General features: G+C 37.5%; 4 protein-coding genes across 5 annotated transcripts; 1 reads left to right on the top strand and 3 right to left on the bottom strand.

Moving 5' to 3' along the window:
- Positions 1-881: 881 nt before the first annotated feature.
- On the bottom strand, positions 882-4234 carry LOC110758654 (GDP-mannose transporter GONST2-like). The gene is made up of 10 exons (XM_021960564.2): positions 3598-4234; positions 3358-3488; positions 2859-3060; positions 2489-2628; positions 2119-2248; positions 1858-1956; positions 1560-1714; positions 1335-1451; positions 1153-1250; positions 882-1066 (listed from the first exon to the last, which is right to left on the bottom strand). The coding sequence occupies exons 2-10, from the start codon at positions 3477-3479 to the stop codon at positions 1023-1025; spliced, it is 1107 nt and encodes a 368-aa protein (XP_021816256.1). The 5' UTR covers positions 3480-3488; positions 3598-4234; the 3' UTR covers positions 882-1022.
- Positions 4235-13776: 9542 nt separating this feature from the next.
- On the bottom strand, positions 13777-15519 carry LOC110758731 (zinc finger (C2H2 type) family protein). The gene has a single exon (XM_021960648.2). It carries the CDS (start codon positions 15217-15219, stop codon positions 14098-14100), a length of 1122 nt encoding a protein of 373 aa, XP_021816340.1. The 5' UTR covers positions 15220-15519; the 3' UTR covers positions 13777-14097.
- A 4218-nt stretch (positions 15520-19737) lies between these two features.
- PHT4;1 (phosphate transporter 4;1) lies at positions 19738-23461 on the top strand. 2 transcript variants are annotated; one of them, XM_021960554.2, is made up of 10 exons: positions 19738-20258; positions 20392-20499; positions 20696-20851; positions 20983-21198; positions 21375-21584; positions 21659-21796; positions 21947-22048; positions 22202-22267; positions 22455-22539; positions 22962-23461. In XM_021960554.2, the coding sequence occupies exons 1-10, from the start codon at positions 19839-19841 to the stop codon at positions 23057-23059; spliced, it is 1599 nt and encodes a 532-aa protein (XP_021816246.1). In that variant the 5' UTR covers positions 19738-19838; the 3' UTR covers positions 23060-23461. The 2 variants fall into 2 exon arrangements, with proteins under 2 accessions (XP_021816246.1, XP_021816249.1); XM_021960557.2 differs by having other exon boundaries at positions 22841-22973.
- A 299-nt stretch (positions 23462-23760) lies between these two features.
- LOC110758705 (cytochrome P450 86A1-like) lies at positions 23761-26085 on the bottom strand. The gene is made up of 2 exons (XM_021960621.2): positions 25291-26085; positions 23761-25041 (listed from the first exon to the last, which is right to left on the bottom strand). Exons 1-2 carry the CDS (start codon positions 25874-25876, stop codon positions 24059-24061), a joined length of 1569 nt encoding a protein of 522 aa, XP_021816313.1. The 5' UTR covers positions 25877-26085; the 3' UTR covers positions 23761-24058.
- Between the last annotated feature and the right edge of the window lie 48 nt (positions 26086-26133).

Here is a 26133-nt window from a genome sequence, read left to right as displayed (position 1 = left end):
CCCTCATTGTTTTTTTTTCTTTTCTTTTATTTTATTTTTGTATTTAGTAGTTTTAATTTTAATTATTTTGGTTCCCTCAAAGCTTCGTCTTTATTTTTTTATTTTTTTATATACAAGCGATATTGGATGGGATTTTATCACACACATACACTATCAAGGTGTCATAAAGGTCCTGAGCATGAGACCACCAATTTGCATGTTAGATTTTGACTTTAGGGGTGAATTTGTATCTATGACCATTTTGACTCATAGAGTGACTGGGTTGACAATTTGATATGATAGAATTTGAAGAATAGACTAAGCTCAATTTCTAGATTTAATACTTTTAGGACATCATTTTCAAGTGCCATAGACTACAGTCATCCGTTACTTACTGGAGTAGATGAAGAGGTTTTAATTTGAAAATAAAAAGAATAATGGTGCTTAAATCATATGCATATGAGCGATCAGCCAAAAAGAGAAGAAATAAATTCACTCATTAATTTCTAATGGCTGGTAAGTTAATGATCATTTGACCAGAAATAATCATACTTTTTAATCAACAAACCAGAAAACGATACTATTTAAAAATAAAAATAAAAATCAATGGCAATGAGGTTATTCGAACTTGGAAACCTCTTCCAATATTGAAAAGAGAAATACCACCCGACCAAGTGCTAGTTGGTAAAGAAGGATATCATTTTTCATCAACAAAATTTTTGCTGAAAGAATTACATGTAGAGGGAAATAAACAATTTAGTTAACAGTATTGTCCCTCACATGTGGTTTTTCTTGGCTAGTTAGCTTGGCCAATCATAACCAAGTAGTAAATATAAACAGAATTGCAATTTCCAACTCTTGTAACTCATTGGTCCTATGCTTGTAAAACAAATAATATCTTTGCTTTCTCCAACAAAAAGAAAGAAAAGAAGTATATCCAGTGCTTCTTCCAAGCCCAGAAACTGTTTGTGCAGGCAGTTTGCCTTTCTTTTATCTGAGCATGAGTTAGTTCCTTCATCGCAATTCTAAAATCCAGGCCTGGATCAGGACATCTTGGCCTTGGCGAAGAATATTCCGGCAAATAAACCTGGGGAGAAACGAAATCCATTAAATTGAGAGTAATGAAATCACAGTACTGGTATTCATTGTCTACAGAGTGATTAAGCTGATTACCAAATAGTATACTGAAGAGGTTTGGTAGACTGAGAGGCACCTTGAACAGGACTAAACCAGCAAGCGAGATCGGAATCTTGTTTAAGGAACCCACCAGACTGTAAAGCAGAAGAACATCAGAAGTGCCTATATAGATACTCGTGAGAAGTTCATTTTGAGCTTAAGTATACAGCAAAAATTACCTATAGGTGGTGGGGCCAGTTTGATGTAAAAACCACATGGAGGTGAAGCTGATGGCAAGTCCAAGCAATCCACTAGCTGTTGCAATGACCCAAAACATAGGCAATTTGATTACATCCCTGCATATTGAAACCAAAGCATTAGGTAGAAGAAGTGAACTAAATGTGCTTCCAAGAAGAAAAGGGCATGAAGTTATGTCAAACTTAAAATTAGAAGCATAAGCTTACACGCTTATTATATATTCCCATTCATCAAACATAATAATCAAGAAGGCGGCAAATGGTAGAGATAACAAATTATTCAGCAAGACCATCGAAACTTCATTGAGAGAGCCAGATCTTGTGTATTTTTTTGCTTCATCCATGACTCGCCGTAGAGTGAGCTGTCACAAAGACAAAATATTTGCACAAATCATAAAATGACCTGCACAAGAGCTGTAGTTGCTGTGGTCCAAATTTAAAGTTACAGGTCTCCAAAACAAACTAAACACTAACAGATCTCCAAAACTATAGCACTACTACTTACTGAGTAGCTTGCTGTTAGTATGCAATTCGAAATCTGCCATGCGTAACCTAATGTATCAAAGGAGATATCTGTAATGCCACTGCTGATAGCGGAGATAATCTGCGATACATAAGAGATGATAGTACTCATTGAAACTTCTATGTCAAACAGTTGTCTGGTGAAGAAAAAAGTAAATATATTTCATCTACGGAGCAATATACATGACATGGGAATCAAAATGCTGGCAGTTTCCTGCAAAACATTAACTATAGAGTTGATTACCATAAAAAACATGGCAGTCCACACTTTCTGACTCTGATGTTTCCGGAACAAATATAATTCTCCAATTGCTGTTAAAATATTTGTCACATTCTTCAGAATGGTGACCATTGCAATATTTACGTATTTCAAACTGAAAGGAAAAAGAAAGAACCAAAATACATTAAGTTTTAAATGTATGTTAGAATATGTTTTAGTAATCAACCATATAGAGCTTCAAACTAAGAGAACTATATATTGTGGATCGTATCACCAATATTCCCTTCACAATTTGTCCTCATTCCCTTTACTCTAGGCCTGAACGAACAATAAGCTCCAAATTGAACAAATGAAAGGCACCTAAAAGTGCAAGGTATACAATTATTCAACTTACCTATACATGCCAGACACAAGCATGCCGATGAAGATTATGTTGACAGGGATCCAGACCCTGACCAGTTTCCAATTGAGCTTTTCCAAAGTAACAACTCCAGAGAAGCCCAAGAGGACAACAATTACGGAACTTATCAAATTCTGCAAAGAAGCATATGGAACAAATAAAGATTCCATTTGGCTGGCTAAATTTGTGGAGTTTCATAAGAAAAATTATCACCCAAGAAGTGACAAGGACTCGATTATTATTAGCCTAGCTAGAAAACACAAAAAACAGGAAGACATCTGCAACTTATAAATATAAAACTTCTACATGGTAATTTCATCCTTATCAAAAAGCAAGTGGGTTGGAAGGGAGTGAGAATGCTAACCTGATAAAACATCAAGGATACTCCTGCATTGAAGTTGTAACTGGACAGAACAACTTTGTTCAGCAGTATCATGCTGCAAGAAGAAATGCAATAAGCTGTCCCAGACAACAGAGGTCCAGATTTCTTTGCTGACCCATGTCCACGCTTTTCATTCAGAATGGAGACAATCTCGCCATGCCCAGCTCGACTCCCTCTAAACAATCTGCTTTAACAAAGAAAGAGACAAACAAAGGAAATGTGCCAAATTAGCAATGAGGCAAATTTACCACACAGCTTTCATATCCCATATGCTCAAGCTAAGAAGCCATGTGCTTAAGCTAACAGTGACCCCCACTAGCAGAAATTGGTAGTGTTTATCAAAGTTACTTCCAAGGAAGAGAATCAAATTTACATTGCGCAACTCTTTAACTGAAAATGCAAAAACCAAATAAGTCCCATTTCTTGTGGAGCTTCAAAGCCTCAAATTTTAAAATGAAGAGTAGGTAGCTGATGACTCTACCTGTCACTCAAAGTCGTAGCTCTACGTTCTGGAAGAATGGTATGAACTCCATTCAGAGAACCAACTTCTGGGTCCTCACTATCATGGCCTTTAACTGCATCTAACTTGAAATCAGATGACATATCACCCACCTGCAAAAAAATTAGCAAGCCAATTGAAAACTAAACTCCAATTTTCATTTTCTGAAACTCAAAGCCTCAAATCATATCCATTTCTACTCAAAGATGTATATGATCTTACCAATGGAAAACCTTTTTTAGTTTAGTCTTCCAAGCTCGAGAAATGTATAACAGAAGAAGACAAGGAATGGGAAAAGCTTAACCAACCACAAAAAGGGGTTTGAATAAAACCAGAAAGAGAGAGATATCAAACGCCCGGGTAGTGGAAATCATGAAGAAAACGTGAATCCATGAATACCATCTTTTTGAAGAGCACGCAAAGGCAATGAAGTGTGGATCTGAGTCAAGTTGTGACACACAGTACTCTCTCTGTGGCTGAAAGAGAGAAAGAAAGAAGGAAAGAGAGGGAGAGTGAGCATTAAGAAAGGAAGAAACAGAGTGGGAGAGAGCGAGATTCCAGCTGAGAGACGACCGCCACAGAAATTGAATAATATTTGGGAATGTGGAACACTTCCCCATGTTCCTCCCAAAGTCAAATGCTGGTGGTGACAAACATGATTCATCTCTCTCTAGAACCGGAAGAAGGTTAACGAATGTGAACTGGGTCTTCTTCGTTTTTGTCTCTTCTTCTCTTCTGTGATCGAATCTGGGACGCTGGAATCTGGAATTAGCAAGAAATAATTTGGGTTTCGTATGGAATTTCAAACGGTTTTCTTTTTGAGCGGAAATTATGGATGACTGGGGCTCACGTGTTTGGGTTTGGGCCACATTTGAGAACATTTTACAAGTACAGCCGTACGGCTATACCCTTTAAATAGAATATATTCAACGTATAGCCGATCGGCTGTACTCCATAAATGGAATATTTACACGTATAGCGGCACGGCTAAAATTAATAAATAGAAACTTTTACAAGTACAGCCGTGCGGCGATAACCTTTAAATAGAATGTATTCACAGTATCGCCATGCGGCTATACTCTATAAATGGAATATCTAAAATTATAGCCGCGCGGCTATACTCTATAAATAGAAAATTTTAAGCGTGTGGCTGTGCGGCTTTACTCTATAAATAGAAAATTTTACAAGTACAGCCGCGCGGCTATACTGTGAATATATTCTATTTAAAGGGTATAGCCGAACGGCTGTACGGTATAAATAGAACATTTTAAAAGTATAGCCGGTCGGCTATACCCTTTAAATAGCATACTCCGAATTTCTCTTTTGTAGTTACTTCAATTATTGTTTACTTAGTGAATAATTTGTCTTTAAATATTTTATTAAAGAAAAAAATTTAAAAATTAGTAACTATTTATTAAGTAATATGATTTATGAACTTAATTAAAATATTTAATTCTAATTATTCAATAAAGAAATAATAATAATAAAAATATAATTGTAGCTAACTAGAAAATCACAAGTACACATTGTAATAGCTGTGTTTGTATATACTAATCATTGGTGCAAATCACCGCGATTCATTCTGTCATATGAGTGTGTTGGGTGATATTACATTTACTTTTGCCTTTTCGTTTTGTCGGGGTGAGTTCAGGCCAAGCTCACAGCAGCAAAAGAAAAGTTGGGGAGAGAAATTCGTGTTTTTGAAACGTCAGCTGCTTCTTCTTGGCAAACTGAAGAGTCTATTACTGGTATGAAGCAATTCAACTATGCTAGGCCAAACCATTCAGCTTATAGCTTTTTATATTTTGGATTATCTGTGGAAGCAAGCACATTGAGATGCCTGATACATGCAATTGGAGGTATTCTTATGGTATTTATACTTACTATATTTCATTAATGCAATATGAACAGATAAGGTTCTAAAAACACGAAAGCTTAAAGAGGCAGATGATGCTTCAGATACCAAGTCAGGTCCCTTCCTTCAGGAAGAGATCATGTCTTTGAAAGGTTTGGAACTCCTCACCAAGCATGCAGAGCCTGTTGAGTCTGCACCAGAAACGTACGATACCAGAGGCATCACCTCCTGTTGTTCAAGAGAAGAAGCCTGCAGATAAAAAACCTGTTAAGCCAAAGTGGCTGAAACTGTGACATGAATCACAAGAGTTCTGTAAATTGATGAGCGCAACTCCCTATCTTTAAGATTGTGCTGATTCTGACCATTATTTGATGGCTGCAACTTGCCGTACGTCGGATATTTGTTAGGAGTTTAAAGAGATAACTTTTGCATATGGCAAAACTTGTGCTTTGCTAATGTGGTTCATATTTTCTAAAACAATGTATGAATGTTAACCATATATGAAATGTCAGTGACTCTGCTGCTAATTATTTTGCCTTTTCATCTTACATCTTTGAATATTTTGTTTAGTGTTGGCTAGGCAATTGTATTGCCCGTTTTCCCAACTTCCTTTTTCTGTGTTTATCAAAGGGGAGAGGATCTGAATGGCAAAGAAAAACGTACGGGGAAGAAGGGATTTGGACACTCTACACTCTACAAAATTTAATCGAGCGGTTTTGAGTTGTGTATGTCGGAAATTGCCACCAAATAGAAAATAAATGTTTTCAACTAGGAATATCATTTAAAGAATTTTTTTTTTTTTATCTGCTACTACTGGGGTTAAAAAAGCATTAAAATTTAACCTGGAAAATAAATATCTAAAAAAAGAAAAAAAAAAACGCCCAGACCCGCCTAGGCGGGCGCCTAGCGCTTAGGAGGATTTTATTTTTATTTTTATTTTTATAAATTTTTCTTCTGATGATTCAATCGCCTTTAATTTGTGATGATACACTGGAATTCGTGTAATTGTTTATAGTTGGTTCTCTTTCTTTATGGACGAAGCTCTCAGCTTCACACCAAAGCTCCTGAACATAGCTTTGCCTACACGAAGAAAACTATCGAACGAGCGTTTGGCCGCAAGCTCCCGGAGATTTTTGATAATTTTGAAGAGAAACCAGTAGCTCCTGAACATAGCTTTTCCTACACGAAGAAAACTATCGAACGAAGCGTTTGGCCACAAGCTCCCAGAGATTTTTGATAATTTTGAAGAGGAACCAGTAGCATCTGGAAGTATTGCTCAAGTGCGTGGAGCTGGTCAACAGGTGAAGCCCATAGTAGTTGCCGTAAAGGTTAGGCATCCTGGTGTTTGTGAATCGATTAGGAGAGATTTTGTTATAATCAATCCGGTAGCAAAAGTTTCAAACTTCATTCCTGCTTTAAAGTGGTGGAGATTGGATGAGAGTGTACAGCAGTTCGCAGTTTTTATCATGTCTCAAGTTGATCTTGCAAGGGAAGCTGCCCATTTGTGCATCCCGCTGTTTTGATGGAAACTTATGAACAAGGGGAATGTGTCGATGATCTTCAAGGGCATGATCGGATTAAATCTGTGCTTGCTCGCATTGGGACACACGCACTTTTGAAGATGCTCCTGGACCTGGTAACATATATATATATACCTTTGATGTTGCTTGCAATGCATTTATGCTTTTGGACTATTTTGATTGGATTGTGTTTAAATCTTTTAAGTATCTTGTTGTGTCTTAAAGTCTGTGAATTATACCAGTTGATATACCTGAATGTGGTCTGAATACATAACAAATCCAGAACAAAGAAAAACAAAGTAGGAAAAAGCTACTGTCTTTCTAATATCTTATCCCTACATGGTTGATTTTTTTTCTCTCTCTATTGTTCTATCTTCCACCATCTCCTCTCTAAAAAGGGCAAGCAATTCACCTTCAAAGGTTTTGCCTTGTTAGTTTTTCCTTAACAGTTCTGGATATCCGTGGCATTTATCTTGATATTTGCCCTTTAAATATATATTCCTCCTTTATGCTAAGATTATGCAACGAAAGAATTTCACATTATGTTGCTTTTCAATCCAACTTCCCCTGGTAATACTTCCTAGTCTCAAAGCCTGAATTTTATCAAGCGCAATTGAAATATGTGATATATATATATGTGTAGTATTCACTCCTTTTTCCGTTTGTTCATCACTCTGTGTGTTATGGTTGTAGACAAAATGCAGTTCCTCAATGATATTATGAACTCAGGAAGCTTCTGTTACAAGTTTCCCTCCATAATAATCTACATTCTGTATTTGATAGAAGTTTCTAATCTTCTTCTTTTTACAACAAGTGGAGGAGGCATTCGCTTTCTGGGGTACTCCAGAAGGTGATCTGGTCCATCCCGCTGAGTGGATGCAGCAGTTACTGGAGAAAGTTAGGCGTCATAGAGTCAATGTCGATGGCAATGTCTGTACTGTCATGGTAACCACTTTGGTTCTTGAGGTAATTTCTTTTTCCTTTATCTACTGCAGCTGAAGCATGGAAATTCTCTTATGAAATTCTGCAATCTTTGCAATATAGGCATGTGCAATTTATAAACACAAAGACATTAAATTAAAGCACACGCAGATTATCAAGTTTTCTTTTCTTTATTTGTTTTTCTGCTTTTGTCTGTGGCCATATATCCTTTACTCCTTTCTCTTCTCTTTATAAATTTAATTTAATTGTCTCAGAAAAACAAATATGATAGTTTTTTGTATTATATAATAGGTTTACCATGAGTAGCAGAAATGGACAATAACTGATATCTTATACATATATGAGAGGCAATTTGCTCGAATTTATATTATCATTGGTGTGGTCATCAATAACTGATCTTATACAAATCTCATCACTGATTCTGTTTTGCAGGGATGGCAGCGGAAACTTGATCCCGGGTACAATGTGATGCAAACACTGCTTCTCAAAGCTGACTGAGGGATAATGGCTCCATAAGAAGGTCTTGTCAGTGCTAATGCTATGATTACTAAAGAATTTTGACAGTTATAAAATCCAAAATATACCAATCTCAAGAGGTGGACATGAACATTTAGATCTTTATTCATTTAATTTTTTTTTTGTTTTGGAAATTGCAATACGTTTTGAAGGTTCAATCCTTCTGTATTTAGTTTGTTTTTATAAAAAAAAACATTACTGTTTTTTAAGCCTCACAATTCACATGTAAAAACAGTAGAGAGGTAAAAGACAGAAATAAAGTGGAATTCTGTTCTTTTTTTGGTAACCTTGATGTTCCTGAAAACTGTTCTCCATTTACGTTTTGTAATTTGTTTAGGATATATTAGTTTACTTATTGTTTTTTTCTTCTGTTCTGTAACTTGTTTCAAATTCTTTTCCACTTATGTTGTTTCAGATTTCCTGAAGGCTTGCTTTCCAGTGAGCAAGGTGTCTACATTGCAGAGTCCGTCGTTGCTAAGAACATGAAACAAGCGAAGGGCCTTTTTCGGATGTATGAGGATGCCACGGTAGAGCCAGCCAATGGTTGTACAGGTAAAAGGGAAACTGGGAAGTCTGCAAAGAAACCTGGTGAGGTTATTGTTGCATCTGTACTTTTTCCACTGGAAATCTCTCTTTGTTTTTTACTTTATGAATTTATTAGTAGCATTACAATCATTTTGATGTGCTAGATAAAGGAAGGACTGCAAAGGAGGAGGCACGTGAGTTACAACTTAGGGAGAGCAGGCATCCATACGTGAGAGGTTCCGAGAAATACAAAAAAAATCTATCTTCCATACTTAAAGCACTTGGGGAAATGTCCATTGCTAATCCTATTTTCGCACACAGTCAGCTTCCTTCCCTGATATGTTCTAGGAGCCTGAACTTGTGGAATCTTTGTTATTTGTATTTAACTACTAGTTTATTAAGATAATGAATATCTTTTTATCATTTTTGGATTGTTTTCTTTCTCCAGCTTCTTATCTCTTCCATCCATTTTCTTATTTACTAGTTATTCACTAAAGAAATAATAATTAAAACATAGTTACTATTGAAAGTAATTAAATCAGGCTCAGATATTATTTAATTACTAAAAATAAAATTTTATTGATCTAAAGATACTAAGTTTGTGTTTTTTTTTTTAAAAAAAAAACCTCTACCGAAGAAAATTCGTCAGCATAGGTCTATCCCGGCGAAAGTTTGCCGGATTAGACCTCTCCCAACGAAGTTTTGTCGGTAGAGGTAACTTTTGTCGGGAGAAGTCTAATCCGGCAAATATTTGCCGGGGTAGACCTATGCCGATAAAAACTCGTCGGGAGAGGTTTTTTGATGTATTTATTTATATTTATTGTTATATTTAAAGAGTATAGCCGATCGGCTATACTTTATAAATAGAAACTTTTAACTGTATAGCCGTTCGGCTATACACTTTAAATAGAATATTTTCATAGTATAGCCGCCCGGCTATACGCTTTGAATAGAAAATTGTAACAGTATAGCCTCCCAGCTATACGCTTTGAATAGAAAATTGTAACAGTATAGCCACGCGGCTATAATCTGTAAATAGAAAATTTTAAACGTATAGCCGTTCGGCTATATCCTTTTAATAGAATATTTTCAATGTATAGCCGCCCGGCTATACGCTATAAATGGAATATTTAAACGTATAGCCGCGCGGCTATACGCTTTAATTATCAGTTATGTTTTAATTATTGTTTACTTAGTGAATAATAGGTGTTTAAATATTTTATTAAAGAAAAAAAAATTAGTTACTATTTATTAAGTAATATGATTTATGAAGTTAATTAAAATATTTAAGACTAATATTTCAATAAAGAAATAATAATTCACATATAATTACTAATAAAAGTAATTAAATAAGACTAAGATATCATTTAAAAGTAACATACTAACATGGCAGGCAGGCACCAATCGCCATAGAAATCCATGCCCCTCGTATCATCAACTATCAAGATTCAAGGTTAATTGTGATATAGGACAAGCCGACAAGGCCACAAGGCCATGGGGCTCAACCTACACCACACACTATAAGACTATATTTGAATGGACTTTTTAAAAGTTCATACAATTCTGAATTGAATACACCCAGACTTGTAAAACCTCTTTTAAAGTTTGTTTAAATCCAAATTGAATACACCAAGATTTCTAAAATCTTTTTAAACGCTTTATAATCCTAATTGAATACACCCCCCTTAGTTTCACATGAGTGTTGATAATATTATTTTAATGTTTAACATTTTATCTTTATTTATAGAGAATTCTTGTAGAATATAAACTCTTATCTTCTTCATAGACTATTATTTGACATCTTTGCTCTCTGATTTTTTTAGTACAAGTGATAATCTTACAAGGGAGAGCAGTGGCATTCCAGGATTCGAAAGCTGACCGGGCAAAACTTATATACTAAACTCGACGGTAGGAGTAAATTTCATTAATAAACATAAAAAGATATAGATAGTGAGGGTGACGTAATGAGCCTTACCCTCAATTGCATCTATATCTACAAATACAAACACTAATTTCTGAAATTTCTGAAATAGCTGTCTTTATGCGAGACAAAAAAATTATAGGCGGGCTTGGGGTTTGTGTGAGACAACAAAATTAATAATCATAAGTAGTGTAGGTAATATTTTTTTAAACAAAAAGAGAGAAGGAAAATGAAGAAAAAAGAAAGAGAGAGAGGAGAGAAGATAGAAGAAAAGAACGAAAAAAGAAAGAGAGAGGAGAGAAGATAAGATAGAAGGAAAAGAACGAAAAGAGAGAGAGAGAGAGAGAGAGAGAGAGAAGAGGGAAGGAAAAGAAAGAAAAAAAATGTTGTATAGGTTTGTATATGCTTAATTTAAGTGGGGGAAATATGTAGTGTAGGTAATAATTTTTTAACAAAAATTTGGGTCGGGCATGAGCCCAGCTTGCCATAGGCTAGAAACGCCCCCAAGGGAGAGGGTTCTCTCACACACACAACTACAATGTTATGGGGGTTCGAACTTGAGACTTCTAGTCTGCAAGTCAAAACCCATTTCCACTCGGCTAGATCCCGTTCTCTTAAAATGAAGTGTTTGTGTTTTGAAATTTTTCTTAAATAAGGCAATTTTGAGTTATTATCAATTTGAACCATGAAGAGCTTTATTTTGTTGCCGCGTTAGTTGGCAGGAGAATGGATTTGGGAATAAAAATTGATTTGCTTTCTTACGTTTGGTAAGTCCAAACTTGGAAAACGATTTCCTCAGCTCATTGGAAAAATGAGAGGGAAAATAAGAGTATGGCTTGATTGTAAGGAGGAACTCCTCATCAATCTTAAGGAGCCAAGCTTTTCGCAGAAAATAAAACCCTCCATCACTTTGACTTTTAGTTTTCTTTTCCATTCTCATGAGAAACAAAGACAAGCATTAATTACACTATTTTTAAACCAATCTGCCCTTATTAACAATTAAAACTAAACAAAGTGTGTTTCCAATTTCTCCATTGCTAATCCTATTTTTGCACGCAGTCAGCTTCCTTCCCTGATATGTTCTAGGAACCTGAACTTGTGGATTGTTTCTTATTTGTCCTTAACTAGTTTATTAAGATATATCTTCTGAATATCTTTTTATCATTATTGGATTGTTGTCTTTCTCCAGCTTCTTATCTCTTCCATCCTTTTTTCTTATTTACTAGTAATTCACTAAAGAAATAATAATTCAAACATAATTACTAATGAAAGTAATTGAATAAGGCTAAGATATTATTTAATTACTAAAAAGAAAATTTAAAATACAAATTTATTGACCTAAAGATACTAAGTTTATATTTATTTTTTCAAAAAAAACCTCACAAAATTTCATCGACAAAGGTCTATCCCGATGAAACTTTGCTGGAGACCTCTGCCGACGACAAATCGTTGAGATTTATTTATTTATTTATATTTATTGTTATATTAAAAGTATAGCCTATACTCTATAAATCGAAATTTTTAACAGTATAGCCTTTCGCCTATAGCATCTAAATAGAATATATTCATAGTATAGCCGGGCGGCTATACGCTTTAAATAGAATATTGTGACAGTATAGCCGATCGGCTATACGCTGTAAATAGAAAATTTTAAAAGTATAACCACGCGGTGATATCCTTTTAATAGAATATTTTCAAAGTATAGCCGCGCGACTATACGCTTTAATTATCAGTTATGTTTTAATTATTGTTTACTTAGTGAATAATTAGTGTTTAAATATTTTATTAAAGAACAAAAATAGTTACTATTTATTAAGTACAGTCCCGATCTATTTATTAGTAATTAAATAAGGCTAAGATATTATTTAATTACTAAAAAGAAAATTTAAAAATCTACATTCTGTAGACAAAATGCATCACTGTGTGTGTTATGGTTGTAGACAAATTGCAGTTCCTCAATGATATTATGAACTCAGGAAGCTTCTGTTACAAGTTTCCCTCCTTAATAATCTACATTCTGTATTTGATTTTAGTCTATATTTGGCTAAAGTTTCTAATCTTCTTCTTTTACAGCAAGTGGAGGAGGCATTCGCTTTCATTTAAGAAAACATAATAAATTACAATCAACAAAAATAGGCTTGTTAATCACACTAAAATAATATAATAGGATACTAACATGGCAGGCAGGCAGCAATCGCCATAGAAATCCATGCCCCTTGTATCATCAACTATCAAGGTTAATTGTGATATAGGACTTGACCAAAAATAAATAAATAAATAAATAAATAAAATTGTGATATAGGACAAGCCGACAAGGTCACAAGGCCATGGGGCTCAACCTACACCACACACTAAGACACTATGATTACATGATCCTTCTATAATTAGTTTCACGTGAGTGTTGTTGATGATATTATTTTAATGTTTAACATTTTATCTTTATTTATAGAGAATTCTTTTAGAATATAAACTCTTATCTTCTTCATAGACTATTATTTGACATCTTTGTTCTTTGTTTTTTTAGTACTAGTGATAATCTTACAAGGGAGAGGGTTCTCTCTCACACACACAATTAAGATACTATGAGGGTTTGAACTTGAGACTTTTAGTCTGCAAGTCAAGACCCATTTCCACTTAGCTACACCCTGTTCTTTAAAAATGAAGTGTTTGTGTTTTGAAATTTTTATTAAAGAAGTCAATTTTGAGTTATTATAAATTCGAACCGTGAAAACCTTTATTTTATTGCCTAGTTAGATGGCAGGATAAGGGATTTCGGAATAAAAATTGATTTTATTTCCTATGTTTGGTAAGTCCAAACTTGGAAAACAATTTCCTCGGCTCATTGGAAAAATAAGAGCATGTGACACGTGTCAAAACCACATTAATTATAAGAAGGAACTCCTCCTCAATCTTGAGAAACCAAGCTTTTCTCCATCACTTTGAATTTGAGTTTTCTTTTCCATTCCCATGAGAAACAAAGATGAGCATTAATTAAAACCAATCTGCTCCAATTAACAATTGAAAATACCAAGGCAAGCGCTAAATTTATTGTATAGTCTAATTCAAGGGGTATAATTTTAAAACTAAACAAAGCGTGTTTCCAATTTCTCCACAAATCAAACTGTGAAATAAAATAAAATAACATTTCTCAGTTACTTTTCCAGCATTACCAAATATGAAAAATCGATATTCAATTTCCCATCCCCTCTTGACTTCTACTCAATTCCTTTTCGTGGACTAAACATGACCTATATATATAGATAGCAAGAAAATGAAAATAAACATTATCCACATACCTATACCTTATACCTCTATTGTAAAAATAAAAATAAAAATATCAAAATCATGATGACTGATATGCAGTTGCAAATCACCAAAAAAAAAAAAAAAATCACAATCCTTGGTCTAAAATAAGGGCTACTACTTCCAAACATATCAAACACTCACACAGTATACACAATCACAAAGCAAGGAAGCACAGCCCTCGGATTAAACACCAAGAGCTCCTCCTCATCCACCTTCGTGTGGGCCCCACTCCCTCCTCTCCCCACCACCGAGTCAAACCCGCCGCCCTCCTTGTCCACGTCATGCAGATCCTCCTCCGAGTCACACCCGACCCGACCCGCCACTACCCGACAAACAAGCATGGCACGCTTCACGTTCATGAACTCAAACTCCTCCTCGATGTCCTCCGGGATCGCCACGTGTGCCCTGGAGGAACTCGACAGCGTGGAAATGCCGTCCAACTTGGGTGAGAATCCGGATTTAATAATCCCACAGACGCTACAGTACTCGCGATTACAAATTCCGGAATTCCCATTGAGTCCCAAATCACACACGAAAGTGGAGCAGTGAAACCGGAGAAGTTCGTTCCCGTCGGCGATGCACCGCTCGTCCCTCCTCCGAACGGCTCCGTTTCGCGCCGCTTTGCACTTCACGGCCTCTCTGTACTCCTCGAACCTCGACAGGATTTTTTCGCTGTTGTGGATCTTCAAGATCCGGCGAATTTCGGGGGCTTTTCGGGTATCGGTCCAGCCGGTTTTGAAAATGATCCGGACGATGTTTTTGCCCGAGTCTCCGTCGATGAGCTCCGAAACGGCGTGGCGGGTCGCTTGGTGGTTGTCGAGAGTCTCGGGTTTCGGGAAGATTTCGCCGCAGGCGGTGCAGGGGAAGATATCGTTTCGGAGAGGGAAGAAGGGGTGGGAAGCGGCCGAAATGTCGGATTCGGGGAAGGAACCAGATGGGTATTTGGAGTCTGGGTCGGGTTGGACGAGGGAGACGATGGAGTGGTGGGAGGAGCGAGGAGGCGTGGAGAGGTGGGATTGGATGATGTTGGTGCAGGTGATCTTGCAGGTTCTTGGGGAGGTGAAGATGCGCTTGAGATAGGACCAGGAGGCTGTGAGGGCTTTTTGGGGTTTAAGGGTGGGTTTAGAGAGAAGGGAAGAGAGCTTGTGTTTTTTGGTTGGAGGGTGTTTGTGGTTGGTGGTGAAAGTGAAGCAGCCAAGGTGGAGGAGGAGGAGGAAGAGAGAGAGGAACTTGTGGAAGAGTGTTGATATGTTGGCCATTAGGGTAAAGGGAGTGAGAGAGTGGCTTATCAAGCTATAGGGTTAGGCATGAAGGTGGAAAAGAGGTGATTGGGAATGAGATGGGAGTGGAAGAGAGAGAGAGAGAGAGCAATGATGGAGGAAGAAGAAGAGAGAGGATCATGAAAGGGGAAGAAGATGGAGAGAAGAGGAGGAGGAGGAGGAGGGTGGGGCATGGGAGCAGTGGAAGAAGAAGAATAAAGCTAAAAGAGAGTAAGAGTGGGTGGAAGGCAACTTCATGGTATCTCTTTGTCTGCTGCCTCTAGCTATGCTCTTATGGAATGTGGCTATATATTATTATTATTATTCTTGTGGAGAGTTTTTGAGCGAGAATATCGCTTTGCGTTTTTATGAATCATGAGATTGTATAGTTTGTTACAGTATTATATATGTGTTACTATGTATTGAAGAAGACGGTTAATATTGCATATTATTACTGTTAACCGAATATAATTGTCTTCCATTTTAAGATAATCTAAGAAGAAGATCCATGCTTGAAGTCCTTTGATGTTTATTTATAAAAAATTTAAAAATAAAATAAAAGAAAAAGAAGATGCATGCAATGGGTGCATATTTTCAATATAAATTTGTTCAACAAACTTTGATGTTAGAGCATTACCAGTAGTTGGATGTATAAAGGGATGTATATCATATTTACACTTCTTTGGTTGGAAATATCTGTATCTCTCGATGTAAAAGTAACTTTATACCCCCGAATTTACACATCCCACTAATAATGCTCTTAATAATAATACTATTAAATTTGATGTTAATAATAACAATATTCAATGAACTTTGATCAATAATCTATATTTTAGTAAAGAAAGGTATACAAATCACATTGCATATACAACCCAAATTTATACGGTAGAGAAATCATGCATTATTATGAATGTTATATTTACAAGTCTTCACATTTACAACGCATTTTAGTCATAATAATTAACATTTGAAAATACTTTTTTTATGACTATAAATATTTTGTGCTCTTTATGATTCAGGAAAGCATGCTTTTGTTTGGGTAGAACATGATGCATGCACTCGAACCCCCCGCAGGTATCACATGGATCTTACCTTTAACCATAATTTCATATTTAATTATGGCCAAATAAAAGCTATAATGAAATTAATATCTCGTGTCAACGATCGACAATCCAAAATCCTTGACAACAGTACATGCAGTTTTCTCACAGCAATATCTCTGGAGAAATTAAAGAATGATTTTCCATCTCCTAGATGTGGTGGTTCCACACGTGCAAGGGCCAAAACCCTTTTCTGTGATTTTTGTCTAATTGCAGGTTTTTTATTTTTATGGCTAGGAATCGACTAATGCTGGCTAACTTCGAGGGAGTGAATTAAATTTGTTTTAGTGCTTCGCAGAATCGATTCTTTGTACTCGTGGCCATGCATTTTGGAGACATATGCTTCTGATTTTCTTTTTTCGTTTTCAGGAATCAACCACGTTACCATATGTTAATTAAATTACTCTTTTACCCCCTCTCTTTAGATGCTGCTAATTAAAGTCCAATTAGATCTACAACGCTCGTTACGTACCATTGTCAACACAAGACTAACAAGTAGAGATCTACTATGTCGTGATATATTGGTGCCAAATCTCATGAAAATGGTCCTCATTATTTAATTGTGGGCTCTAGCCTATACAATAGTTTAATGTGGGCCAGGCCGAGCTTCTTGGTGGGCCAATATGATTCATCTTTGGCAGATGAATGTTATGCTCAAATCTCCTTGTCTCTCATGAGTCATGCTCATGACACGTCACACGCCCCACTTCTTCAATTATATTACATAATTAATCAGCCAAATGACCCTGCCTTATTACGAAATTGCAGAATTTACCATAATTGTGAAGTTTTTTTTTTTAAGGTCAGTTTCGGTTGGTTAGTTCGACTGTATTCATAGTAATAGGAAGCAAGTTAATGAGTGAGATTGACTTTGACCATATTGTTGAATTTACAAGAAGCAAAACACACCCACCAGAGACCAGACTTAAGGGGAGTAGGAAATGAACTATCAATTGGCCGTTGATGAAGAAAAAAAGAAAAAAGAAGCTCTGTTTGCCTTTCTCTTTTGGTAAAGCTTTTTCTATTTTGACCGTGTATTTTCTTTATCCTTTTTCACCTGTCGCCCAGCCTAAGAGAAAGCTGCCGACATTGATTTACTTTTAGATTAGTGGGTAATGATGGTGCGTATTAGTCTACATAATTTATGGAATATATTGGTCACCACATATGTCACTTTTGCCATCTTGGAATTTTCTTCCGATATGCGCTTGATATAGTTCATTACGTGATGTTATTAATTCACATGTTAATTAAATGAAATATATACATTGATAAACCATGTATCAGTATCAACGTCCCATTAAAAATGTTAAATGTTAATCATGCGATGCACTAAACTATCTTGTCACCTCCAGCCATGTCCTTATCAGTATCACTGAATATCAATCAAAGTTTTGATGGGCAGTCTTATATTCTCATTGTGGGGGGAGTGTGGGGTTGGTCTAGAATTGAGGATCATCATTCATGATCATATGCATTAGCAAATTTTCCGATTCTTCTAATCTTTGTTTTTGGTTTTATATAATTAATTTAATGTGGTGTAGTGGGATCAAGGCTCAAAAGTCTTTTGTCGAAAGCTGAATGTATCTTTAGCGGTAAGTTTTCAGTTTCCACATCAAAAGGCTTTAACCTTCTGAGTCCAATTGCCTTGCATGATTGATGCACAAAGTGTTTGGCTTTATATTTCCATGTGACTCATGATTGCTTTGCTATTACAATTTACAATTGTACAGGAACCTCTCAGCATATAGGAATAACCTAGTTTAGGGGCTATATGAAACGAGGTGTATATTTTTATGTGTTTGTCTTTTTCTCACGTGAATAACAGGTAAAATAAAGTGTATACTTTTATGTGTCTATCGCTCTCCTCACACGAATATCACCTAAAGAAAGAGACATACACAACCAGTTTATGTGCAAGATATGATGGCTAACTGACCCACAGTGTTGAATTGGTTCAGTTCATTCCAAGAGTTATAATTGTTATTTCTTCAAGAGAAGAGAAGAGAAGAGGGACACAATAAAAAAATCAAATAGAAATGATTCATAGAACAAAGATTGGACCTGCTTTGGTGTCATGGTGGGCTAGATGTACTGCTTTTGCAGAAGGGAAAAAAAGTGATATATGTGGAGGGAGTACTGCCTGGCTCCCTATTTATAAAGAGACATAACATACATACATACATAAATAATTTGAGTTCAATATAAATATTCCTTAAAACTATTAAAAGAAATGTCTCCACATGCATCAAATTGTGATTTGTCAAGGAGGTACGTCATTCGGACCTTTTTTTTATAAAGGGGTCTTGCTCTAAGGGCTAATTTTACTACTTTCCCACCTATCTCAATATGAGTAGAAGTAGAGCTTATGAGCCCTTTAATAGTTGGTTTTCTTCTCTCTCTTGATAAATGTTTGGTGAGATTTCAATATCTACATTGAATTTGGCCCCAAAGAAAGGAGAAAAAGAGAGAGTTTAAAATAGTGTATATGAGGCCGTTTTACACATTGCAAGCTTTGCAATTTCAATTCTGTACTTTTGCTTTCTCAATTCTGCTGCTAAGTTTTGTGTTTTTATTTATTTATAACTTATGGTTGGATTCTCTTCTAAATCTCAAGTCCCACAAGAAGCAGATTGTTTTGGGTTGACGTAACTATATCATTCTAGAGGATTATGTTAGATTAACAGTTGATTTAAAAAAGAAAAAAGAAAAAAGAGAATTAGGCGAGATTAACTCCTCAAATTAAATCACGTGACGCAAAAACAATGGTTGATGATCACATGCTCTACAATAGGTCCCGCACGTATCAACGGTTGTGATAGGGTATTTGTTAGCTGAAATCCCATTAGTAGGGTGGGTAAAAATGTTTAGTACCTCAATTAAATTACAAGTTATAGTCTAAACTACAAGGAGATGTGGGGTTTCTCCAATATACATTATCAAGGTATCATGGGGGTTCGAACTTGAGACAACTTGTATGCAAGTCAAAATTATTTTCAACTAGACTAAATCCTGTTGGCCTGAAAAAAAAAAGAGTCCAGAACCTAAAGAAAAAGGAAAAAGAGAAGAAGAAGAAGAAGAATGTGATTGAATTATGGACCGATATTATTTGATCCTTTTAGGGCTTAATTTCAAATGATAGAAGGCAAGTGAGAAATAGAATGGCCCAAGACTACACCTTTCACTATGTACAGGCCAGCCCAATTTCTCTAATAAGGCCTCACTGAGAACAGTATTAGAATAATAATTCCAATTCAATTTTCAGTTACTTACCCGCCAACCCGAAAAAAGCGGAAAAACCGTCGTGCTCTTTCCCTTACCCGCAACGATCCAATCCCTTCCGTGCAACCGCCACGTGTATTAACTACAGCCAATGCACATAAATATCCCTCCGCATTTCTCTCTCCGAAATCTTTCCCAAAGCTTATAGCATGTTGAGTTTCGCTGCGAAGAAGCTCTGAACACTGAACGGCAGCGAGTGACTGACTCAGTGAGTCGTTTCATGCGCTCGTACAAACCATGAATGCCAGAGCTCTTCTTTACTCCTTCTCCCCCAAGCCCAACATCCCGCCCACCGATACTTCGGCCCCCAAGAGAAGTTTCGGCTCCGATTCGAGACCCAAAACCCGGTTTCCGTTTCGGGTACAGATTCAGAACCGGGAACACTACTGGGTTCTTCGGGTTTCGCGCAGGGACTCTGGTGGTGGTAAGAGGAGAGGTGGGAAGGTGTTTGCGGATGTTAAATCGGAGGCGTACGATATATCGGAATCGGTGGATAAGTTTGAGAAGGGGCTGAGTGATGTCCCTTCGGGGAAGGAGGAGGAATTGGAAGAGGAGCCTTTGGCTGTGGCTGAGGCTTCGTGGTTAGAACAGTTCCCGAAACGATGGGTCATCGTCGTTTTGTGTTTTTCGGCTTTCCTTCTTTGCAACATGGACAGAGTAAGCTTAAAGCTTTTGTTACAAAAAAAAAAAAGCTTAAAGCTTTAATGCTTGTACAGCGTCAAAATGGGACATGGAGCATGAAACTTAATTATAGAGCAATAAAAAAATTATTTTTTCTGAATTATGGCAGGTAAATATGAGCATTGCCATACTTCCCATGTCAGCAGAGTACAATTGGAACCCAGGAACTGTGGGTTTGATACAGTCTTCTTTTTTCTGGGGCTACCTCCTCACTCAGGTTAATTACATTACCTTTTTTTTCTTCTTCTTCAAATGAACATATGGGCCATGGAGAAGTTAAAGCCTTTTGCTTTGTAACAGTGTTAATTTAATGTGTGACACATTCCTTGTGGGCCATGGAGAAGATTAATACTTATATGGTTTTATTTTATGGGTTTTATCTGTTCTTTTAAACTTATAATTAAGAGTTGCAGATTGCTGGTGGCATTTGGGCAGACACAGTAGGTGGGAAGCAGGTCTTGGCATTTGGAGTCATTTGGTGGTCCATTGCTACTATTCTCACTCCTGTTGCTGCTAAAGTCGGATTGCCTTTCCTACTTGTTGTTCGTGCTTTCATGGGGATTGGTGAGGTTGGACTTCTAAATTTACCGTGACTATTTGGTAATTTTTGCTAATTGCTAATTACTATGATGCCTATTTGATACTTGGACAACAGGGCACTGAATGTGTACTTGCTTATTTAGTATGCTTTTGTTTTCAGGGTGTTGCTATGCCTGCAATGAATAATATTCTGTCAAAATGGATTCCTGTAGCAGAGAGAAGTAGATCTTTGGCTCTGGTTTACAGTGGGATGTACCTTGGATCAGTCACTGGCTTGGCCTTTTCACCATTTCTAATACATCAATTTGGATGGCCATCAGTTTTTTACTCCTTTGGTTCTCTTGGCACTGTCTGGTTTGCTGTATGGATAAGCAAGGTGATTGAACTTTACCGCCGTTATTGAATTAGTACGGTTTTTTCACGAAACATGTTACTTTTGCAACCTAAGTTAGGATTTTTCATTGTAATTTGTAATCTATGTCATCAATCAATTTTTTATTTACTGATGTGTATGTTTTATCTTTGATGTGTTTTCCGGGGTTCTTGCTATAGGCACACAGTTCACCTCTTGAGGATCCTGAGCTTCGACCTGCAGAGAAGAAGCTAATTCTTTCCAGCAGTGTTTCCAAGGAGCCTGTTAAAGAGATCCCTTGGAAATTAATTTTGTCAAAAGCACCTGTTTGGGCCCTGATAGTGTCTCACTTCTGTCATAATTGGGGAACGTTTATACTTCTTACATGGATGCCTACATACTATAACCAAGTAAGTCATTGTTGCTTGCATTTATTCTTCTGAAATTGCATGAATACTGATTTTATAATCAATCCCACTACTAGGTGCTGAAGTTCAATCTTACAGAATCAGGGCTTTTCTGCGTCCTGCCCTGGCTTACAATGGCATTTTCTGCAAACCTTGGAGGGTGGATTGCAGACACACTTGTGAGCAAGGGTTTCTCCGTGACGACGGTTCGTAAGGTATTCTCATTCTCTAATTTGTTATATACATCAAATTGTTTCTTTTTCTAAATGAATATTATTTGAGAACAATTTTCCAAGATAGAAACCATGTTTTTGTAACTGATCAACTGTCTGTATTGCTGATCTAATCGACATTGTCCCTTGCAGATTATGCAAACAATTGGGTTTCTTGGACCTGCTTTCTTCCTCACTCAGTTGAGCCATATTAATTCTCCTGCAATGGCTGTTCTATGTATGGCATGCAGTCAGGTATGATTCTTGCAGTACATGGAATGAGAAAAATAAACACATGTTCCTCTTCCTTCTTTTGGAAGCTTTATACAATTGCTTAACAGTTCTTTTGTTCATTTTATTATTTTCTATCATTTAGCTAACTGGTTTTTGTTTCTCTTGCTTAAATAGGGAACTGATGCATTCTCACAATCTGGTCTATATTCAAACCATCAAGATATTGCTCCACGATATTCTGTGAGTATTGGGTTTAGTTTCTGATTTGGCTTGCATATATGGAAATTTCTTCTGTGTAATTAGACATCTTACTGAGTTCCAAGTACATAAGCCCATCAATCACTTGCCAATGCATGCTTTCTGATTGTAGAGGAATTCTAGATGCTGAACAGATGGGTCTAATTTTCTTGTTCAAATTGTTTCTCAGGGTGTCTTGCTTGGTCTGTCCAATACTGCCGGAGTGCTCGCCGGCGTCTTTGGAACAGCATCGACTGGCTACATCTTGCAACATGGTTAGTGCCCATCTACTGCAATTCGTAGTTGATAGTAAGCCAATTACTGAACTATATGGTGAACTAACTGAAGTTTGAATCCACTTTTATTCTTCTGTAGCATAAAAATTGAATTAACCTGGTTTAGATTTGTGACACGATTTTCATGCATTGCCTTACATAGGAAAGTCACATTTTATTTGTATACATACACATCAGAGCATAGCACTCATTAGAATATAAATTCTGTCAAAAACTTGTCGCTGCTTGTAGAAACTTTTGATTCAAACTGTCCTAGCTAGCTAGCTATTTTCATTTTCAGGCATAAGTGGAGATCAAATTGTCCTCATTTTTTTGGCCTTGTGGGCATCACATCAAGCTGTAATGTTTAAGCAAACAAGCTGATTCTGATATTCTTCTCTTTCCACATTGACATTTCTCAGGTTCTTGGGATGACGTATTCAAGGTCTCAGTAGGCCTTTATCTGTTTGGAACTGTTGTCTGGAATCTTTTCTCCACCGGTGAGAAGATCATAGATTAATCCATGGATGACTTGATCCTTACTAATCGTCTGGCAGCACTTCAATCCTGAAATAATATAGAAGAGAGGTACTTTAAAGGAGAGAAGTAGCAGAATGCCAAGAAATTCAATTTGGAAGGAAAGCGGTATCATATTGCTGAGATTCTTGGACTTGAAGAATTTTTCAAAGATTTTGACATGGGGCTCAAAAGTGGGAGAGTAAAGGCTATTGCTTTTTGGTTCCCGGCAGAATTTGAAGTTTGATAAATTGGTTGCATATTCATACCATTTTCATGAATGATGAATAGTACATAGCAAAAATGACCACAACACAGCCCCTCTGTAAATGTTATATCAAAATACTAACACTTCAAATTTGTGGTTATGAAGCAATATGTTGTATGCATTTGCATTTCCCATTAATATACATTTTCTGACAGCCAAGGCTTCATTCTTCTACATTGGATTGAATTTAATCATCATCATACAAGTTGCACAATTACATCACAAATTGACCTCGTAAATTTGTAGTCCGCCTACATCGTCTGCGTAATTCTAATATTTCACCACATTGTTAATCATATCTCTCATAGAAATAAAATCCATGTAGGAACAAACAAGTCTCACCTCTTAGGTATTCCCCAAAAAATGTGAAGGGAAGATGGGGATGCGATAGGAATTGATCTTGAAATTAATTAAGCATTCTAATCACACCACCTCTAAGGATTAAAAGAGTATACATTTAAATTTTATTGATAAGTATAAGAAAAACCCATATCAACTGATATGGAATATAATTAACAACACAAAGACATCAAATTTTCCAACTTAGATGAGCAACCATACTCATATTCAACCCACTAAAACCCAGATCCACTTACCCTACCCAACAGACCCAACAACAAAGTTACATATACATTTTTTTTAAATTAAAAACAAATTAAATGACTTCAATTTGTATCCCACACAGATGGCACAGTTTTGATCTTCTCTTTTTCTCAATCCCGAAAATACCCCCCCTTATGCTGAGGTGGCGGCGACCTGACCTGGCCCACCACCAAGCTGACGTGGATGCAAATACACCTGAAGCCCATTCTTCATGAAGAGCGTGAGAGACATCTTCTGCTGGGCACGGAAACCGGGAACCGGAGACAGCCGGTAACGCAACAGTACGGCCGAAGCCACCGACTTCATCTGCAGGTAAGCCAAGTCCTTCCCTAAACAAGTCCTCGGTCCGGCATTGAACGCCACGAACTTGTAACTGTCCTTGGGAGGTTCGAACCGGTTCCCGTCGGCCGAAATCCACCGGTCCGGTTTAAACTCCATACAGTCCTCCCCCCATATACTCTTCATCCTCCCCACCGAGTAGATCGAATACGTCACCGTCGAACCGGCCGGCACAAAAGTCCCGTCCGGCAAAACGTCGTCGTTCACAACGTACTTAAAGTCCTCCGGTACGGAAGGGTACAATCGTAAAGTCTCAGCCAGCGCCGCCTTCAAATAGACCAATTTATCGGCCTCGTCGAATACCAGGGGCTCTTCGAGCCAGAGGCGCTGATCGTCGCCACGTGTCGATTTCAGGACTGTCGAGATCTCGCCGACGATCTTGGCCTCGATTTGGGGATTGTTCATGACGAGGTAGAAGAACCAGCTGAGAGCGACGGACGACGTGTCGCGGCCGGCGAGGACGAAGTTGAGGGCGATGCGCTGGAGGACGGCGCTCGGAAAGGGGTTCCCATCGACGTCGCGCTTGTTCATGAAGCGGGAGATCAGGTCGTCGGACGGCGTCGCTTTGCGCGCTACTATGGCTTCGTTCATGTAGTTCTCGACGACACGGAGGCTCTTCTCTAGCTGTCGCTCGGCTCCGAGGCCGAAGATCTTCTGCAGTCGCCAAAGGAAAGAGGGATAGAGGAGGCGTTGGAGAGTGCCTTCGGTGGCGTTGTCGAATGCCTTGGCAAACGGGTTATCGGGTAATTCCGGTGACAGCGTTTCCGGGTCTTTGCCTGTTGAAAAAATATTAATTCAGATGTTTTTTTTTGTTTTTTTTTGGGTGGAAAATTATAAATAATAATGTTAAGTTTATCATTCTCATTTAAAAATAAAATAAAAAGAGTTCATCAAACTCCTCTAAAAAAATAATCACAAGGATAAATTAAAAAATATATATCTAAACATTAGTGAAGATTTAGGTAAACAAGAAGTAAAAAAAGTGTTATGGGAGAGAGCTACTCAATTTTGATTTCGAACATTACCGAATGTGAGGCCGCAAATGTTGTCGAACGTCAACCGAAGCAAAAGGTCCTGTAAGTCCACCGCGATGTGATCTTTGGCCGCCTTATCCAAAATGCACCACAGCCGGTTCCTGATGGTCCGGTTCACCCACCGAGCCATGGCCTGCCTCAGCGTCCGAGTTGTGAACTCCAACGCCGCTGTTTTCCTCTGTATCAGCCACGTCTCTCCGTCGCTATTGAATATTCCTTCCCCCAAAAGATCATGAAAAGCGGCCTGCCACGTTGGCCCTTTGGGGTAGTTGTCGAATCGGGTTCGGAGAATGTGCTCGATGTTTTTTGGGTTACATGTCACGGTGAACAACCCTTGCTTGCGAGCCAAGAAAGGGAGAGCGAGTGTACATGTTTGGTACGTGGAGGAACCGCCCGTGGCACGGAGGTTACTCGTGATCCAGTCGTGGATTGAATTCCGGTTCATAAAGAGAACCGGAAGGCTGCCCAAGAATGGCCAAACGGTCGGACCTGTGAGTTTCCGAGCCAAGAGGTAGAACCAGAAGAGATACAAAAATGTAGCACCAAATAGGGTAAAGAGAATAGGTAGGGTTTCCATGAGAGCAAGCTGGAGAGTTGGTCTTGTGGTATAGAGAGATAGAGAGAGAGAGAGAGAGGCAGAGAGGAAGAGAGGAAGAGAGAGAGAGAGAATATTAGTTTAATTAGAGAGAGAGGTGTTGGGTGGAGGTTTATAAAGAGTGAGATGAGGAGAAAGTTTTGTAGGAGGAGTTGTTGGGAATTTTGGGGCATCATGCATGCAAGTCGCCACCAAGTTGATAGGAAATTGACTCTACGTGGAAGTATGCACACGAAAAC

Source organism: Prunus avium, chromosome 6 (genome assembly GCF_965620075.1).
Source record: "Prunus avium chromosome 6, drPruAviu1.hap1.1, whole genome shotgun sequence".
Classification (NCBI taxonomy): domain Eukaryota; kingdom Viridiplantae; phylum Streptophyta; class Magnoliopsida; order Rosales; family Rosaceae; genus Prunus; species Prunus avium.
Note: the sequence above shows the minus strand (reverse complement) of the source record. Positions and strands in the feature narration are given on the sequence as shown.

Bases quoted from the DNA above. Each gene is read 5' to 3' on its own strand.
- LOC110758731 (XM_021960648.2), bottom strand. From the start codon at position 15,219: ATGGCCAACATATCAACACTCTTCCACAAGTTCCTCTCTCTCTTCCTC.
- LOC110758705 (XM_021960621.2), bottom strand. From the start codon at position 25,876: ATGGAAACCCTACCTATTCTCTTTACCCTATTTGGTGCTACATTTTTG. The intron at 25,042-25,290 runs GTAATGTTCGAA...TTTTTTCAACAG, and splicing joins CATTTGCGGCCTCACATTCG to GCAAAGACCCGGAAACGCTG.
- LOC110758654 (XM_021960564.2), bottom strand. From the start codon at position 3,479: ATGTCATCTGATTTCAAGTTAGATGCAGTTAAAGGCCATGATAGTGAG. The intron at 3,061-3,357 runs GTAGAGTCATCA...TTGTTAAAGCAG, and splicing joins GCTACGACTTTGAGTGACAG to ATTGTTTAGAGGGAGTCGAG. The intron at 2,249-2,488 runs GTAAGTTGAATA...TTTTCCTTTCAG, and splicing joins CTTGTGTCTGGCATGTATAG to TTTGAAATACGTAAATATTG.